The 19199-nt window shown below is 39.0% G+C and overlaps 1 protein-coding gene across 9 annotated transcripts in view; it reads left to right on the plus strand.

Moving 5' to 3' along the window:
* Positions 1-19199, plus strand: part of GPC5 (glypican 5) — a 1409494-nt gene that overhangs the window by 333657 nt on the left and 1056638 nt on the right. For all 9 annotated transcript variants that reach the window (XM_082700893.1, XM_082700897.1, XM_082700896.1 and 6 more), the window contains exon 5: positions 11576-11701. In XM_082700893.1, coding sequence (XP_082557019.1) covers positions 11576-11701 — 126 coding nt within the window. The remainder of the gene's footprint in view (positions 1-11575; positions 11702-19199) is intronic.

The raw sequence follows: 19199 nt of genomic DNA on the forward strand, positions 1-19199 counted from the left end.
AAGATAACTCCTTACAGATATCAACAGATAAATCCTGTTGACGTATCTCCAGGACTCCTTTGCATTTCTTCTTCCCATTCCTTCCCTTGGTGTTCCCCAATTTCCTGCCCATCTAAACCCCTTCTGCTTTGTTGAGAAAGCACAGTAAATCATCTAAGGAAGGGAAATCACGTCACGTGAATAAGAAGACTTCCTATGAGGAGAAAAAAAAAAAAAAACCAACCCTGGAATCCTTTAGTCTGGAAAAAAAAAATCCTTCTCTTTGAGAATGGTATGGATCTTTCTGCTATAGCTTCCATAATGACCAGTGGGTTCGAATGGGGTTCAGAGAGTACACTGGATGAGTTCCTCTTTTAGGAAAAATAATTTTTTTTTCTTTTTGAGCAAATACAAGTGCAGTGTGCTTATAACACATTTGTTACATTTTTATATTATAATTTTAAATTTGTTACAAATTTCCATTTGTGTTAAATGGTGTCACACATTGCATTGCTTTCTCTGTGTCATATTCACCCCTTCTACCCATCTCTCTCCTGTGTTGCAAAGTCTATGGAAAGGGGCCAGAAAACTAGATTTCAGTTCTCCCTCTAGCCAATCTGACTGTATAAATTTAATTACTTTCAAGCATTTACAGCATGGACCGTTGTTGCTGTAGAACAGTAATCTAAATATTTTTCTGTTTTGAAGATTATAAAACTATTTTGCCAAATAGAATGACTTCGTTGGGAATAAAATAAACTTACTAAACACCGATTCAGAAATGCAAGAGAAAATAGTTCTTATCTGGAAACGTGTAATTATAGATTTCCTCTGCTGAGCAGGAGACTGACATTTTAAATGTCTGCTGTTTGACAACTGTGGTCAGACATCTCTACAGGGTTGAGCTTGCTCATTAGTGCCACATTAACCTTAACTTTGCCTCAGGCCATTAACTAGCAAACTGCACATTTGACCTTTGTTCGACAGATATTTTCAAACAGTGTGGGAGGCACTGCTTTTAATTTGGGTTCTGTATTATTTGTGTGGACTGACTTTAGGGGGTAAAAAAATCAATATGTGTGATTAAATAAAGGAACGAGCAGTCTGAAACTTTCTGCAGAGAAAAGTTCTATTTGAAAATAAGATTCTTCTCCAATACTTTTCCAGCTAACTAGTTTTGGTCAAAATTAGAAATCTCATTTACTTTGTGTTCAATGGGAACAAGAGGAGAGGAAGTGACAGTTTATGAATGTTTTAAAATTGAAAGAAAGTCCTGCTAGATAAAGATATAAAATCTAGAGGCGTGCCTTTTGAATACAGCTCTGTGTTCAGCAACTTCTAATGAAATGAAATGCAAAATCAAATGTAAAATCAGGGCCATATGCTTAAGTGAAAACAGCTCCCTAGGAGATTGGCAACATTTGAAACTCTTTAAACGGTTGCCACTCTTTAAGCCAGACTTAGGAGGATCATATCAGCCTTATTAATTATAATGTAGATTAGCTTAGTGGAATCTTTTGATAGATTACGGTAGAGTTGCTATATTCAAATTATGGAATATTATACAGCCATATCAAAAAAAAGTAAGACCAAGACTTATTCATCTGAAATGGGTTCATGATTTATTGTCAAGTGAGAAAAGCCAATTGGGTTTGGTTTATATGTACATAACTTGGTCCCAGTTTTGTCAAACCGAACTGTTACTTTGTCTTTTTTACCTCTTTCTATCCTTAGGTCTGCTTTTGGTTACTTGTTAGCGTGCACATAGAGGAACTGAAGAAAGTGTACCAGGCTGCTAACGCGGGTTACACCTCAGGAGGGAGGGATAGACACACTGTGGAGGCACAGATACTAACTTGTTCTTCGTGTGTCTTTTATTTATTGCACTGTTTATGAAAAGCCATGTTACTTTTATCATTAAAAAAGACTAAAGTCAATTATAATGGTCCAGCCGATCAGAAGCATTGCTTGAATTGATAGTTGTAACGAGACCTTCCTGTATCAACCAAACTATAAATGACACTTTGGGGTGAGTTGCATTTCTTTTCTCTCTCACACACACACACACACACACACACACACACACATATTTTAAACCATGTGATGCCTCAGGAGCCCTTTCCAGCACTGCTGGCCTCAAGGGCATGGGAAGAAATGAAGCAGTAACTATGCTGGTCCATGTTTCTCCCTTGCCTTTAGTAAGCTCAGGGCAAACAAGGCTGCAAGCTATGAATGATCAATTGTGCTCCAAGCTTTTTCCTCTTTATGGTGCTGGCACAGTGGACAAAACTGCTCATTAGCCAAGGAGAAGAATTTGCCTTACTCCCTGTATCCTGCACCAGACCTTTCAGACTGGTAGAAATATACAGATAAATTCTGTTTAAACATAGTGCCTTCGAAGTGTGGATTTCGGCAGAAAGAAGTGATCTCTCTCTGTTTTCTGGTCTAACAATCTACTAATTGTGTTCCGTGAACAGGGTGATAATTTCTGTAAGATTTTTAAAACAGAAGGAAATATTCTTCGATATAAAGATTCGTTCAGCTTTGGCTTCTCAGATATTCAATATCAGCCTGACATGGCTACAGGATGGCACGTTTATTAATGAATTATTTAGTTAGTTAATTAGTGAAACAAAGGTGTCGAGGTCTGCTACAAATAAATTCCCGAGTAAATAACTTCTTGCTTTTCACATGTTTTTATTACCTTCTCTGACTTTTGCTTTTTTCTTAGCTTCAAAATAAAAGAATTGGATTAAATCACGGGTGCTCAGCCCTGGCCACACATGTGGATCTCACGGGAAACTTTTAGAAGCACCCAGATGCCTGGGTCCCACTCCAGGCCAGTCCATCTGAATGAGGGAGAGTTCTAGATGTACAGTTTAAATCTTTCCTTGGTGATGATAACATGTATTTAGAACAGATGGTCTCAGGCTCTTTCTGTTTTTGAAGCATAGTTTATCTGTGAGGTATTAATTATGATAGCCTTCTTACAGCACACTGTGACTAAATAGTATTGTGTCCCCACATGTTAATTTCAGTAGCGCATGTACATGGACTCCGACTGGAGCCTGTTCAGACCCACATAGCATGTGGTCCTGCTCTTTTGAGTTCTTCATTTTCTAACACAACACATGAGGAAGGTCTACTTTCTGCAGTCTAGGAATGAGTCCTCTAATTCCAAGTTTCCCAAGTTAACTGTATCCTTTAAGGACTTTAAATTATCGTTTTCATTTAAAAAATGCATAACTTAAAAAACTTCTAATTCTGGTGCGATTAAAAACTAAGACCACAGCTGCGACTAGCTCAGGGAGAATTTGTTGAGAGCCTGTTGGGTACCAAACTGTGACCCACAGCCTAGGGACATGAAGAAGACATGGCTCCTGCCTTTATTGAACGGCTGCTCTCACCAGGGAGACAGACTTGCAGACGCAAGGATTACAGGATCAGAGAGCCAGGCCTGCAACACAGAGGGCAAGGGCTGTGTAAGAAACAAGGATGGGTAAATAAAACTGCACACGCAGGTCCGACAAGGACGCAGAGGGCAGGTGAGCTTTAAGCTGGACCTTGAAGGACGGGCAGAAGCCTGGGAGAGTGATGGGGGAGGGGGGAAGGCCATCTAAGATTAGAGGAAACTGCGTGTGCTAAACTCAGAATCTTATCCTGTAAATATGGAGACATCTGCTAAGGGTGCGGTTTTGGCTGGCATGAGTGAGCGGAGGGTAGGGGACTTTAAGGATGCTAAGGGGTGGAGAGTGGAGAGATTGTGTGCCATGGTAAAAATTTTATCTGAATCACTAGGGTTTTAAAATGGTGAAGTGTTAGGCTGATTTTTTTTTAATTTTTTTAAGACTTTTAAAACCAAATTTATTTGATAGAGATCACAAGTAGGCAGAGAGGCAGGCAGAGAGAGAGAGGAAGGGAAGCAGGCTTCCACCGAGCAGAGAGCCCGATGTGGGGCTCCATCCCAGAACCCTGGGATCATGACCTGAGCCGAAGGCAGAGCCATTAACCCACTGAGCCACCCAGGTGCCCCTGTTAGGCTAATTTCTAAAGCCAGTTCTGGTTACAGTAGGGGACACGCAGTGGAAGGAAGACAGGAGGGCAAAACGCAACAGGGATGTCATTTGTTCAACTTTTGCAGGCCCAAATGAGAAAGTATTAATTTGTGCCTGGCCTGAACCTATAGGCTTTGAGTAAGTATTCTGACAAAGAATGTTTCTCTGTTTTTTAAAAAAAATATATTTTAGATATTTAAAAAATATTTTCTGTTACTGTCAAGACAAAGATGTCTGAAGACTAAGGTGAACAGCTAGCCCTATGTAACATAGCCCCTCAAGGATAATTAGCTGGAACTTTGCATCTCCGTGCATTCATTACGCTCCTAGTTTTAACAGGCAAGGCTCTCATAACTGTAGAAAAATAATTGCATGGATACAGTCACCCTTCCAGCAAATTAAATTTTGAATCATCCAAAGAGTACTATATTTTATTCATTGAGACTCTTCATGCAAAACTTGGAAAGGAAGCATGATGGTGCGTAGTAGTCCAAGCACTGGCCTGGGGACTGAAGTATGGATTCTTGTAATAGGACCAGCATTAATTGGCTCTATGGCAGGAGATAAATCTTTTTTTACCTCATGATAGCTACTCGTTTTCTTTATCCCCTTCTTTTCCCAATTCAATTTTTCTATATCCAGTGTTGATCCCCTGGCCCTCCAGAGCAACCACTTCTTGCAACAAAAACTACTCTTAATTCCTGTGACCTGAAAACCTCCAAACACAGAATATAAAGTTCTGAAGCAGGATCTCCCCTCATATTTCTGTCTTCCCAAACCAAAACTTTATCTTAACTTTCACAAACTGTCTTCAGTCTGGTTTAGTCTTAGAGAACTTGCTCCAAAGCGAATCACTCTTTTCAGCAATTCTTTCTCTCTCCTCAGAATGTGTGATATATTGATTTTTAGTTTTCTTTTTCTATCTTTTTATCAATTAAGAAAAACTAAATTATGATACGGTAGCAAACAACCCCAACCTAACAATTGGTTTAAAAGTGTTTTCCTATGGAAAGAACCAAGATGCCCTTCAGCGGACGAATGGATAAGGAAGATGTGGTCCATATACACTATGGAGTATTATGCCTCCATCAGAAAGGATGGACACCCAACTTTTGTAGCAACATGGACGGGACTGGAAGAGATTATGCTGAGTGAAATAAGTCAAGCAGAGAGAGTCAATTATCATATGGTTTCACTTATTTGTGGAGCATAACAAATAGCATGGAGGACATGGGGAGTTAGAGAGGAGAAGGGAGTTGGGGGAAATTGGAAGGGGAGGTAAACCATGAGAGACTATGGACTCTGAAAAACAATCTGAGGGTTTTGAAGGGGCGGGGGCGTGGGAGGTCGGGGTACCAGGTGGTGGGTACTAGAGAGGGCACGGATTGCATGGAGCACTGGGCGTGGTACAAAAACAATGAATACTGTTATGCTGAAAATAAATAAATTTAATTAAAAAAATTTTTAAAAAAAAGCGTTTTCCTTCACATTTTAGTCTGTTCACATTTTGACCAGCAGGGGGGCGCTGCTAAAGAGGCCTTGGATTTAAGCCTCAGAGTGACTAGACAGCCTCCGTGTGACACGTTGCCAGGCATCAGGGGAGACAGAAACAGAAGCTGGCAAATCCACATTGGTTCTTAAAGCTTTAGCTTGAAGGGAACATATTATCAGTCTGCATATATTTAGAACCCAGAGCAAGTCACGTCCTAAAGCTAGCTTCAGAGTGGATTTCTGCGTGGAACATGGAGAACTGGGATATTTAGGAACAAGTTAATGAGCTTTGGCAAACCCTTGCTTTGTCCTTCCCTTTCATACACACGTATTTTCAAGTGTCTTACATATTCAGACAGACAGACAGACGCATAGACAGACACACACACACACACACACACACACACACACACACACACAACTGCTGTAATGTTTGTCTTTGAGACTCTTCGTTTCTCACTCTCTCTTTAGGATGGATCGTACTGCAAATCTGAAGGCCAGTACTCTACTCCAAATGCTTTCATTATTGTATAGTTTGCTAAGGCTACCATAACAAAATACCACAGACCAGGTGGCTTAAACAACAGACATCAATTTTCTCAGAGTTTGGAAGCTGGAAGCCCAAGATCAAGATGTTGGCAGGTTTGGTTTCTGCTGAGGTTTCTCTCTTGGGTTTGCAGATGGCTGCCTTCGCCCCAGTATGTCCTCACATGTCCTCTCCTCTGTGTCTATGCACCCCTACCCTCTCTTCTTATTATTAGGACAGCAGTCCTATTGAATTAGGATCCATCCATATGACTTCATTTGAACTTATTTACCTTTTAAAGACCTTGTCTCAACATACAAATTGAGACAATTTGCATTGTCTCAACCAGGGTTTGAGTTCCATCTGAGGGATGGATCAGGTATAAAGGACATTTTCATTATTTTCAGTAACTCATAATGGCATTTTATACAGTGGGGAATCTCTCTAGGTTCAAATTTCCTTATTCTTTAATGTCCACAGCTCTTATCATTGAAGATTTTCTTCCTTTGCTCAATGTACTTCTGAGTTCCTTTGACTTTTTCTTTCTGCCTGTTATTTGCCTGGGAGATTTCATCTACCTTCATGACTTTGGTCACCCCCTCGGGAGATAATGACTCTCACATTCACACACCCCAGTCCCCTGATGCCAAGGTTACATATCCAACAGCAAAGGTCCATGGTATTCATGGTTCTTGTACCAGTAGCTTTGATATCGTCTGAGTGCTTCATTGAAATGTAGAATCTTGGGTTCCACCCCAGAACTATTGAATTGAATCGTCATTTTGACAAGATATCCAGATGATGTTACACAGAGTTGGTTTGAAAGTAGCATTGTACTTGATTGCTCTTTCTGTACATTCCAAAGAAATCACAAACCCCGAACATGTTGAGAGTAGACTTAATTATTAATTAGTGTTAACTCATTCATTAATTTAATTACTGATTATTGAGCTTACTATATGCCTTCACAACTGTTTTTAGATCTATATTGATGAGCAAAATCACACACACACACACACACACACACAAAAAAGCCCCTGCCTGCCCGAGTCTTATATTCTAGACTGGGAGACAGATAAGAAACAATAAAACATAATAAGTAAGTCTGTGACATGCTAGACTAGACAGTGATATGTGCCACGGAAAGAGGAAAATGTTGAGCAGGAGAAGAGCAATCCTAAGTATCGTGTGGGACATTGAAAGCATTCTATTTCCCTTCCTTTATTTCTTCTCTCAGTGAATAGTACTGAGATAATCATCCCCTCCGTCACCTCAGGGAGGTTGAGAAAGACAATTAGGAGTTATATTAAAACTTTTATTTTTACTGTCAAGTCTAGATTCCTAATGTCTTTCAAATCTAACACTTTTCATGATATTCACTGACAGGTGTTTTCTTCTCATCCTCATATTTTTTCCCCCCTGAGTCTTGGTTATAACCCGCTAAGTGACCTCACTGACTTTCTATGTATTTCCACAACACTGTCACGAGGCCATCACTCACTTGCTGGAAAACTTTTAATGCCTTCCATTGCCTTCTGAATAAAACTGAAACAGTTTTTTGATGATCAATAAGGCTGATTACAAACTGGCCTCTTCCTACCTTTTAACTAAAGCTCTCGTAAGCTCACTCCCTACTTGCTAAACTGCATATTCTCTTTCTTCTTTAAGTTTGCTTATTGTTTCTTGTTTGTTGCTGTTTGCTTTTTTTTTTTTTTTTTTTACATGAAACACTGAAGGTAGTATCTTGTTTATACAATTTCCTGATTCCTTCTCTGTCTTCAAAGGTGGCACTGTTAACACTGTGTTGTTAATGTGGGTTTTCACAAGATAGTGCATTCTTAGAAGGTAGGGACTGTCTTGTTGAGCTATAGTGCCAACCCAGAGGTTGGTACTCAATAGTGTTTAGTAGTTTGTGACAAGTAACTGATAGCTGTTGCCTTATAGAATGAGTGGAAATCTTTAAGCATATGATGCTTTCAGATGGAGCTCATGCAAAAGCTTGAAGGTCTGTTTGGGGAACAGCAAGTCTCTCACGTTTGTGGAAGCACAAAGTATGGTTTGGGTTGCTGCCAAAATGGAGGTGAGAGGGTGCCTTATACGCCTTTCCAAGAAATTTGGATTTTATGCTGTAGAAAAGAGAGAGCCATTGATGGCTTTAAGCAAGTGAGTGACGTGGTCTGGGCATATCAGATTTGAATTTGAAGAGGTGGATTTCTTGGAGGATGAGGGGTGATTGTTAAGGAAGAGATGAGAGGTCTGCAGTCATTCCAGAGAGATGATAAGGGCTCAGTGAAGGCAGTGAGAGTAGCATTGGGAAAGAGGACTGGCCAGGAAAGATGTAAAGCTTTTCCCAATATGATCTGTTGGTTGTGAGGCACCAGAAAGATGTAAGCTTTTCCCCAATACATTCCCCTTGGAGGCACCATTCACCAAGATTGGAGAGGAGGTTTGGAGTCCGTAAGCAATTCCAATTCAGTTTTATCCCGGCAATTTGGCGATCTCAGCATTCCAGTCATTTGTGCCAGGGCTGTTCATTTCTAGAAGGATCTTTGATTCCAAGCAGGTGATCATTTAGAGTGAACGGAATTCAGGACAGGAGTCACACATCTTTCCATTTATTAAACCTTACCCCTCTAGGAAAGAATCAGTTGGCTTCATCCATTATGTTTTAGTAGCTGCATCATGAGAACTGGTATGTGTTCATGCATTTCAGTTAGCAGGAATATGGCCCTCGTGGGACTTCTTTTCTAGTTGATCGAAACTAACTTAAAGTATAAATAAGTATAGGGGTGCCTGGGTGCCCCATCAGGTAAGCGTCTGACTCCTGATTTCAGCTCAGGTCATGATCTCAGGAACTTAAGATCGAGCCTGGCATTGGGCACTGTGCTGGGCATGGAGCCTGCTTAAGATTCTTTCTCTCCCTCTCCCTCTGTCCCTCCTCCTAAAAATAAGGTATAAATAAGTATAAATGAGTGGTTACAGTATACTTTTTGGAGGGGGGGATTGAGTATAAGTTAGAAGTCAGACTTATACTTCCAGCAGTCATATTGTTATTACACATCTGGTCAAGCTTTGCTAAAAATTTGGTGAAATAGTTACCAAACATTTTCTGTGGAAGCCTCTGATCTCTCTGATTTCAGATGTTACATATTTGAAAATGACATTTATCCTTCCTATAGATTAGTAGTTACTTAAAATCTAGCCATTTCCACAAAGATTTCTTTTTTTTTTTTACTTTTTCTTTTTTTCTTTTTTTTTAATTAATTTTTTATTTTTTATAAACATATATTTTTATCCCCAGGGGTACACAAAGATTTCTTTGGAAACCACTAAGAGAGAGAATTTTAAAATTAATAAAGTTGAGCATCAGTGCTGTCAAAGTAAGATTATTTTTTTTTAAATTTGCTCATTTCAGCTATAATTTAGAGCCACCCCCCTCTTTGATCTCATTTTTAAAGAAGTTGTTTTTAAAATATCAGTGGGAATGCAGTTTTATAATTGCTGCATTTTAGCTCTGCAACCCATGGAGTTCTGGTTTGCTTTCCTTCTCCTGTCCCTATGTTCTAGTCCAGAGGATGTCTCTTCTGTATTAAGGTAGTGGCTTTTCATTTCATTGTCCAAAACATTGGTTTATGTTACAAAAGTTCAGAAGTATAGTTTTTCGGACTTGGTTTGTTGAAATGTTAGAATTCAGATGCTTAGGATCTCAAAGCTTTGATTTTAAAACTTGAAATTTTGGCTTTTTAAAGTAAAAAGCAAACTACTTTTTTTGTTGAATTTTCCCTTCCCATAATTAATGAGGGAAAGAAATGTAGTATGAGAGGAGAGGGGGAAAAAAACAGTCCATGTATTAAATAATATTGCTTACAACAACTTTTATATTCATGCTTTTTAAAACATGTTACATATTTGAGTTTTTTCATATTTAGTGAATGATGTAGGAAAGATATTAGGGTTTGAAGTTAATGGCCAAGAAAAAATTCTTGAGATGTCTTTGGTGCAGAAGGGTGGTTTTATTAAAGCATGGGAACAGGACCCTTGAGCAGAAAGAGCTGCACTGGGGTCATGAGGAGTGGCCCATTATGTATTTTCAAGTTGGGAGGCGGTTAGGGATAGCACATAAGTCTCCCAGGTGTTTTGGAAGCAAGGGTTTTAGGACCTTGAGGGGACTAGCTGTTGTTCGGAAAGTGCCATTTATTGCTGTCTAATAAAATCTGAATCATGAGACCCTTCAGATGTATATCATATGTTTGGGGGATGATTGCGAACATGTATCTTGTTGGGTAGAGATAAAGGAAGTTTCCAAAGGAATCCTTATGTGTTAGAAGAGACTTACATTGGGGAGGGTATGTGCTTTGGTGAGTGCTGTGAAGTGTGTAAACCTGGTGATTCACAGACCTGTACCCCTGGGGATAAAAATATATGTTTATAAAAAAAAAAAAAAAAAAAAAAAGAAAGGACCAATACCCAACTTTTGTAGCAACATGGACGGGACTGGAAGAGATTATTATGCTGAGTGAAATAAGTCAAGCAGAGAGAGTCAATTATCATATGGTTTCACTTATTTGTGGAGCATAACAAATAGCATGGAGGACATGGGGAGTTAGAGAGGAGAAGGGAGTTGGGGGAAATTGGAAGGGGAGGTGAACCATGAGAGACTATGGACTCTGAAAAACAATCTGAGGGTTTTGAAGGGGTGGGGGGTGGGAGGTTGGGGTACTAGGTGGTGGGTATTATAAAGGGCACGAATTGCATGGAGCACTGGGTGTGGTGAAAAATAATGAATACTGTTATGCTGAAAATAAAAAATAAATTAAAAAAAAAAAAAAAAAAAGAAGAGACTTACAGGATCCTTGGGGTTGGGCTAAGATAGTCTCTTGCCCTTAGCAAAGTATTAACATAGAGGCAGCTGAGTCCCAGAAGAAGGTCACTCTGCCTCTGTCAAGGACTTGTCAGTGGGCTGTAGGTAGGGAGGAAATTTAATAATTTTTCTTCTGCCTCTGCTTCCCACATCAGTGGAGACATTTTACTTTAGCTTGTTATACACCAAAGAGAAGACCCAAATAGGAAAACCACCCAAGTTTAATAGACTTTTAATCAGTAAGCAATCGATTAGTTGTTAAAAGCCTCTGACATTTCTGTCCAGAAAAGTGAGTAGTTAATATTACTGTGATTTAGATGGCACAGCTAGTAAAGACATTTAGGGATACTACAGATACTACGTAAAGTGGTGTGTGTTTGTGTGTGTGTGTGTGTACTCTTCACAACTTCTTGGACCTGATCATATAACATTCATACCCTGAGAAAACTTGGACTCAAAAGAGTAAACTTGAGCACCAGCCTTCTTTCTTAAAAAAGTATAGTATTTGTCTTGATTGTTAGAAAAGCATTGAGAATATCTGAAAAATAAGCAGTAAACTTTAAAAAGTTTCATTCTATATATCATTCATAACAAATTAGGCCATTTATACTGGCATTTATTATGGTTGTTGGTTTTAATGGTTTTCTTTGTTTTCCCATTCAGAGAATTTATCAACAGCCTTCGACTGTACAGGACGTTCTACGGAGGCCTGGCTGACGAGCTTTGTGTTAGCGAATTAGCCGCTGCTGATGGGCTACCGTGCTGGAATGGGGAAGACATAGTCAAAAGGTATTTTATGTGTTGTGGTCTGCGAAAACGTCTCGGCTCCTTTCATCCTTGCTTTCTTTTCCCAGGCCTTGAATGGACCACTTCAGTTTTAACTTTGCCCCACAGGTTAGACTCTACATCAATTTCTTCTCTTTAGTTGGTTAGAAATAAATTTGATCCTTTCTGGCATTTTGGAGATGCGATAGCATTTTTGCGGCATTTGAACATTCTGTCTTCCTTCCTACCTATTTCAGACCTACTGACCATCCACTTTTTCGGTAAGTATTAGTTACCTTCTGTCCAATCTGTCTTGCTTATCAAGTATCTTATTTCTTTTTCATTTAGCTTTATGAGTTTTAGAGATTGAAGAAATTCAGTGAAATGAGAATACCTGTGCAAAGACTCATGGATATATGAATTTGAGTCTCAGCAGTGTTAATACGTCCCTCCTACAATTGTCTCTTTGTGTGTGTGTGTGTGGGTGTGCGTGTGTGTGTACGTGTGTGTGTGTGTGCACGCATGCACGTGTGTATTTTTGTTAGAGTGGGGTTATGTCCCTGTGTGTCTGTTTGAAGCAGTGTTTATTTCTATGTTGTCAATTGTTCTCAAGATTAGGAGTGAAATTTTTTTCCTATTTTTTCCCCTCATTGTCTAGAATTTATTTGACCTTTTCTTTTCCTTTGCTTCCTATAACTGATTGTACTCTGAAGTAATCTCCTGAGCTTGAGAAAGTCCTAAATTCTCCCTTCGTAATCTATAACAATGGTCAATAGTAACTGGCTGGGAATTGGTCTTTTGATTTTCCACTGCTGGTGATTGTTATTGAATGTAGGCTTGGGTTGCACTTGGACTTGAATGTCTTCGTGTATTTTATTTTTCAAAATCTACGAAAAGAGAGGGCCTTAAGCTTTCTGATTTACAAGCATGCCTACTCCACAGGAAGATAGGTGGTTTCGTTACCACTAGAGTGTTAAGTTCATTTAAAATATTATTAACAGCAACAGAAAAAGAAATCATTAGCAAATTAAGCTTACCATACAAACATACACTCCAATTAAATAAATTTAAATAATAAAAACTGTTTATGTATTTCTGTGTAATCATATTTACTGTAGTTAAAGCTTATTTCCTGATATAGTAAATGATTATTTTGTAGTTTATATCTGAATATCTCATAGAGATTCTTAGATTTTGCAGAAAAAATGATTAACTACAGGAACATAATTAAATTTAAAAAAATATTTGGCTGACATGGTTAGTGTTCTTTTTTCATTATGTTCTTTGAATGTTAGAATGTATTTTCTAGGGGCGCCTGGGTGGCTCAGTGGTTTGGGCTGCTGCCTTCGGCTCGGGTCATGATCTCAGGGTCCTGGGATTGAGCCCCGAATCGGGCTCCCTGCTCAGCAGGAAGCCTGCTTCCCTCTCTCTCTCTGCCTGCCTCTCTGCCTACTTGTGATCTCTGTCTGTCAAATAAATAAATAAAATCTTAAAAAAAAAAAAAAGAATGTATTTTCTAAATTTACATTTCTTGCCTTTATTGAGAGCACTCATAGGGTGCCTGGTACTCTGAGTTCTTTTAATCTTCCTGTCTCTGAAAGTTCTGCCACTTAAATCCAATAATTAAAAGATACTTTGACTTCTACCTTTTCCTATTACATTTGTTCAAGCTGGAAATAAACTTTCTTGTGTATTAACGATTTTTCTACAAAGGCTAATGAGAATCCCATGGTGATTAATGGAAGGTCTAGTATATTTTATAAAAACACGTGATATATTGCATTACATTGTATCATCTCATTTTAGAGCTGTAAGAACCTTCGTGTCAGCTTGTCCCCCTCCTCTCTACTGTCTGGTCTGCAGTTGCTATAACAGAAAATGTTGCAGAACTCAATGATTTGGGAAAACTTTACTTAGAGGGACAGTATTTTCAATTCAAAGAATGTATTCTATAGCATATATTTCTTAAGACCTCATTCACAGTTTAGGAAAGATTTTTTTTTTTTAAAGCTCATCTTTAGCAAAAATTCTCTGTACAAAGTAGCCACAATTCTGATAAAGAAAACGAATGATTCTCATTCTTCTCATTTGCTTCCAGCTTATTCTCCCTTTCGCTGCCACCCAGCCTCCTGTCAGCCACTTCCAAGTGCCCTGTTCGACTCCACTCTCATGAGAACAGTTTACGCTTTGCCTTAACCTTCTCTCAAACGCTCCTCTGCCTCATTACCTTGATTGCCATGTTCCTATCTTTGGGAATATTTTTTCTGCTCCATCCCAACCTCATGGGTCCACTACCCAGGTCCCCTCCTTTTGGCTCACCTGGTGGCCAGCCAGCCTCACACTCTGGCTCTCTAGCGCCATCTCCAGGTGGCTTCCAAAATGAACATTTTTCAGCCCTGATTATTTTCTGGCAGTCAGCCAAGGTTTTACAAGCATTATCTCATTTAGTTCTCCCATTCAGTTCTCCCAAAACTTGACTCCCTAATGCTCCAAAGCAAGCTAAATGGGTGGTATCTCTTTTCTATTTGAGCTTGAGAAAAACTCTCATCTGTGCTTGACTTTTTAAAAAAACATAGCACTTAAATTGTATTTTTATTTGTGGCTCAGCCAATTCTTGATGTACTTATGCAACAAGTTTTTTTTTTTTTCCTTCAAAGCAAAGTCAGTGCTAAAATCGAAATATCCATCATATCTTGTTAATTATGGTATCTTCACCATGGAATATTATGTGTTAGTCAAAACCTGTGCATATTTTTATAATTTCAAAAGATTATTAAAAATAGTTAAAGCTAGGACAGTGCCTGTTTTACCAGCAGATCTAAATAAGTAAAAAATAGCAATATTGGTTCTGCATAGAATATTTCTGAACAGTTACATGGAAACTGCTAATATACTTAAGAAGTACTGGGGGCCTTTTTAAATTTACATTGTATTTATTTATGTTTAAGGAGAACAGCTGTTGCAGTAATATTAGAATTATGGACTATTATTGTTTTCTTCTTTTCATAATTCTTTTTTGAAGTGAAAGTACTATTTTTACATATAATTTCTAGCTAACTTCGATTTTTCTAGTAATTTTTTGATATAGTTTTGATATATATAGTTTTGTCAAAACAGTAATGGATATGGTTAAATACTGAACTAGTGACTCTGTCTAAGAAGTCTTTGAGAAAAGTCAAGTCCTGATGAATGTTGCAATCTTGAATTATTAGCTACTTTCTCCTAAAGAAAAAAGGAAGCATAGCAGTGATCACTGTGTGAAAGCACTAAGATCCTCAAATAAAACACTAATTTCAGGGCGCCTGGGTGGCTCAGTGGGTTGAGTCGCTGCCTTCGGCTCAGGTCATGATCTCAGAGTCCTGGGATCGAGTCCCGCATCGGGCTCTCTGCTCAGCGGAGAGCCTGCTTCCCTCTCTCTCTGCCTGCCTCTCCATCTACTTGTGATTTCTCTCTGTCAAATAAATAAATAAAATCTTTAAAAAAAAACACTAATTTCAGAGATCTGCACTTAGTTGAGATAAATAATGCTATCACATTTGGAAGAAATGAGTGCCAAGTGAATGTATACTACATTTGGGGATGATAGCGGTTTTTCTTTTCTTATGGTGGGTCATAAGACTCATCAGATTCATCCCAGAGAAATCATGCCACACACATCAGTAGGATAAATTGGTGGCCAAGACTGAGTATATCATTCATGATAAGTGCAAAGTGATTACTTTGGCAAGACTTCTTCTCCTGAAGGCATTTTTTAGGAGATGATTGATAAGATTATTTATGTGCACGGACGTGCTGTCTCAAAGAATAGGAGAGCCCTACTGATTGTTTCAATATTATGACAGTCCTATAAAATTGGGTGAAATCACCTTTGTGCTCATCAAAAGAGGCGGAATTCCTTTGTGATTGTAGCAGAAAATATCTCAAGTATCTGCAGTATCTAAGGAGTGTTTAATTTGTGAAACAAAATATCTACTTCAGTTCAAATGATTTTAAAGACGGATGCCCGCCCCCTATACTCTGCGGCCACACTGAGATCAACGTTTCTAAGAATTTATGGTTTAAGGTGAGAATGTATTGCCAAATTCCACACAGTCTCTATCTCTCTGTCTCTCTCCTATCGCTTCATCGTGAAATGAAATTGTTTTCCAAAAGGCGTATTGTGTCCGTCTTTCTGTTCTCCGAGCTCTGTTCTCAGTTCTCCATGATTACAAATTGATTGTTTGATGGTTTGCGCTTGGGCTTTCCGATTATTGATGGGCAGGTGACAGCTACTTAATTACCAGGGCTTCCTTTTCCTTTCTGATTAATAGACGCTTAATTCAGTTACTGTCCCTCAGTCTCCGGGAATTTATGACCTGCCCAACAACTCTCAGACTAGCCAGTAGCTGTGAGGTGTCTTCGTACAATTAATAATCTGCACGGTTTCTACTTCATCTTGAGTTATTTTTCCTTAATGCTTCTTTCATAGTTCAGTGTTTTGCTTTCAAACTCTTATGATAAGGTGCCCCTTCCAACAGAATATAATTGAATTTTTAAAAAATCAGATAAAAATATAAAACCTTAGAAGTCTCTGAAGCTTTATACCTATCTAGTATCGGATTTTCAGACAATATTATGTTTCCTGGAGATAGATAGATAGATAGATCCCACTGTATCTGTTTATTTAGTATTTATTTTGTGATACAAAGCTATTAGCTGATTCCTGTATACACCTCCTTGGTTCATACAATTCTTTAAAGACTTAAAAATTTATTTTTATTTTTTATTGAAGTGTAAATATAATATCTTGTAACCTCATTTTTTCCCTTTACATTATCTATCTGAAAAGCTTCTCATCTTCCCTCTTTCTTCTTCTTCCTGACCTTGCTTGCATTCAACTATATTTTATTTATCTTTTTTATTTTTTTTTTTAAGCACCTGGCCTCATTTACAAATGTTAGGGACTACAAAGCAGTCAGGTCTCAGGATTGTTCCGGTTTTCATTGATGTAGCTATCAGTCGCTTTTCCTATGTTGCTTGTGAAAGGCAGTATATTCTTCATGACTTAAACAACAATCTGTTTTGCATTTCTTTTTTTTCCCCTTGAAATTTTGATCTATTCAATCAGGTTTCTAATGTTGTTAAAGTAGACCTTCATAATTGTCATCATTATTATCATATCTAGGGCCCATCTGATGTGCTTCAGAATTCAAAGAGGCTTAAAAGACATGGTTAGGAGACATCCCCACCCTGACCCCAACACAGCCGTCTTCTGTGGGCTCTATTTCCCACTATGGGAATGATTTTCAACTACATCATTCTCTCCATGCAACTGTACATACAGCTTGGCCAAACTCCAACTTTAATCTTGAGTCCGCATGGAACGTGTCCCCAAACCTCTAACTCCACCATGACACCTCTCATACCTTTTGCATTTATATGTCATATATCTTCTCTCTTCTTATCTACTGTGATTTCTTTCATAACAGAGCTCTTGTATTACCTGACAGGTTAAGAATGATTAGTATCCTTGAACACCTGTCTGTAATTTTTTTTTAAGATTTTATTTATTTATTTGACAGAGAGAGATCACAAGTAGGCAGAGAGGCAGGCAGAGAGAGAAAGGAGGAAGCAGGCTCCCTGCTGAGCAGAGAGCCCGATATGAGACTCCATCCCAGGACCCTGAGATCATGACCTGAGCCGAAGGCAGCGGCTTAACTCCCTGAGCCACCCAGGCGCCCCCTGTCCGTAATTTTTTAAAGATAAGAGGACTCTGAGGAATAGGAAGTTTTATAAGTGTTTTTGAGAACTGAAAGATTCAGGGACTGTGGAGGTGGGCTGGTAATAACACTTTGGTGGCTAGTATGTGGGTGCAAAGCGGAGTGCTGAAAGATGAGAAGAAAGATGAGTCATACGAGTTTCTGCCTATGGTTGACTCTAGATGTTGGTTTGTTTTCTGACTTAATCTTAAAATCATGCGTGTCTCATTGTGTAGATTTCCATAGTTATTTTTGGGAAACCAGAGTCTAAAAACTCTAAGACGCTTATGTGTTCTGGGTTATATACATATGAGGTGTGATTGTCTTTATCACAGATGAGGCATCTGGGTTGGGTTGGATAAAGTGCCAAGGCATGCCCAAGGTCAAACGCCTGAGTTTATAATCCTCAGTAAAGGACAAACTGAAATACTTTTGCTCCTTTGTGATAGAAATTAAAAAAAAAAAAAGTATGACTTTAGATCTAAGGGGCTATCCAGTTCGTCCCATTGTAGATACACGTTTCAGGCCCAACATGACAAATGCAGGAATGGCTGGTGTGTTGGCTTTGCAGACTCTTGGTCATGTACAATCTTTTTCCGCCTTACTCTAGTACACTCGCTTGGCAAATAATTTTTCTTTAAATGGTGCCTGAAGTAGTTTGGTTCTATAGAAAATGACATAGAGGCAAGAGGATGCACATTTTATCAATTTGCTCCGACTCCTGACCTTCCTCACTAGTGTTGAAACCTAGGAAAATACCCATTTCTCTCAGGTCAATACACACATTTGGTCTTTTCTAAAAATGCTCCATTTATTTGGTAATAATTGCATTTTATCCCATCTTCTGAACTGAGATGTCTCTTCTAAATCTCTCTTCACTGGTTTAGTAAGTAACTTACTTAGCCTCATGTCTCCTGTTAAGACCATAATCATTAGGGGCACCTGGGGGGCTCAGTGGGTTAAGCCTCTGCCTTCGGCTCAGGTCATGGTCCCAGGGTCGTGGGATCGAGCCCCACATCAGGCTTTCTGCTCAGCAGGGAGCCTGCTTCCCCCTCTATCTCTGCCTGTTTCTCTGTCTACTTGTGATCTCTCTCTCTGTCAATTAAATAAAAAAATCTTAAAAAAAGAATAAGGGAAGAGACAACCGTTCCTCCCTTAAAAAAAGGGGGGGGGCGCCTGGGTGGCTCAGTGGGTTAAGCTGCTGCCTTCAGCTCAGGTCATGATCTCAGGGTCCTGGGATCGAATCCCACAACGGGCTCTCTGCTCGGAAGGGAGCCTGCTGAGCCTGCTTCTCTCTCTCTCTCTTTCTCTCTCTCTCTCTCTCTCTCTCTGCCTGCCTTTCCATCTACTTGTGATTTCTCTCTGTCAAATAAATAAATAAAATCTTAAAAAAAAAGTGTAATCTTTATATTCTGGGAGTTGGACTCAGGTGAGAGTGGGAACTGCTCCATTAAACCCACTCAGAAGGCTCCTTTCTACCTTGTCATAGAATGAAATCATGACCAATTCTCAAAAGCCTTTGGTCACTATTAGTGTCTAAGGGCAGTTTTATTGTCATTAGTCCCATAACCATTGTAAATTTAGTAATTAAATTCAGTCCGTAAAAAGTAACACAAAGGTCTAGTCTAACTGAATCATCAAATCTCCAAAGTGGTCATTTCTCCCCATTTCTCAGTTGGGTGCTGAGTCAGTCTGGGAGGTGCCTGTGGTGGGGACAGGACAATCTTGTGTTCTCCTCATCCACATACCGACCTCACGTTCTCCTTGACCTCAGACAATGTTTT

The sequence above is a fragment of the Mustela nivalis genome (genome assembly GCF_964662115.1).
Source record: "Mustela nivalis genome assembly, chromosome: 15".
NCBI classification, from domain to species: Eukaryota; Metazoa; Chordata; class Mammalia; order Carnivora; family Mustelidae; genus Mustela; species Mustela nivalis.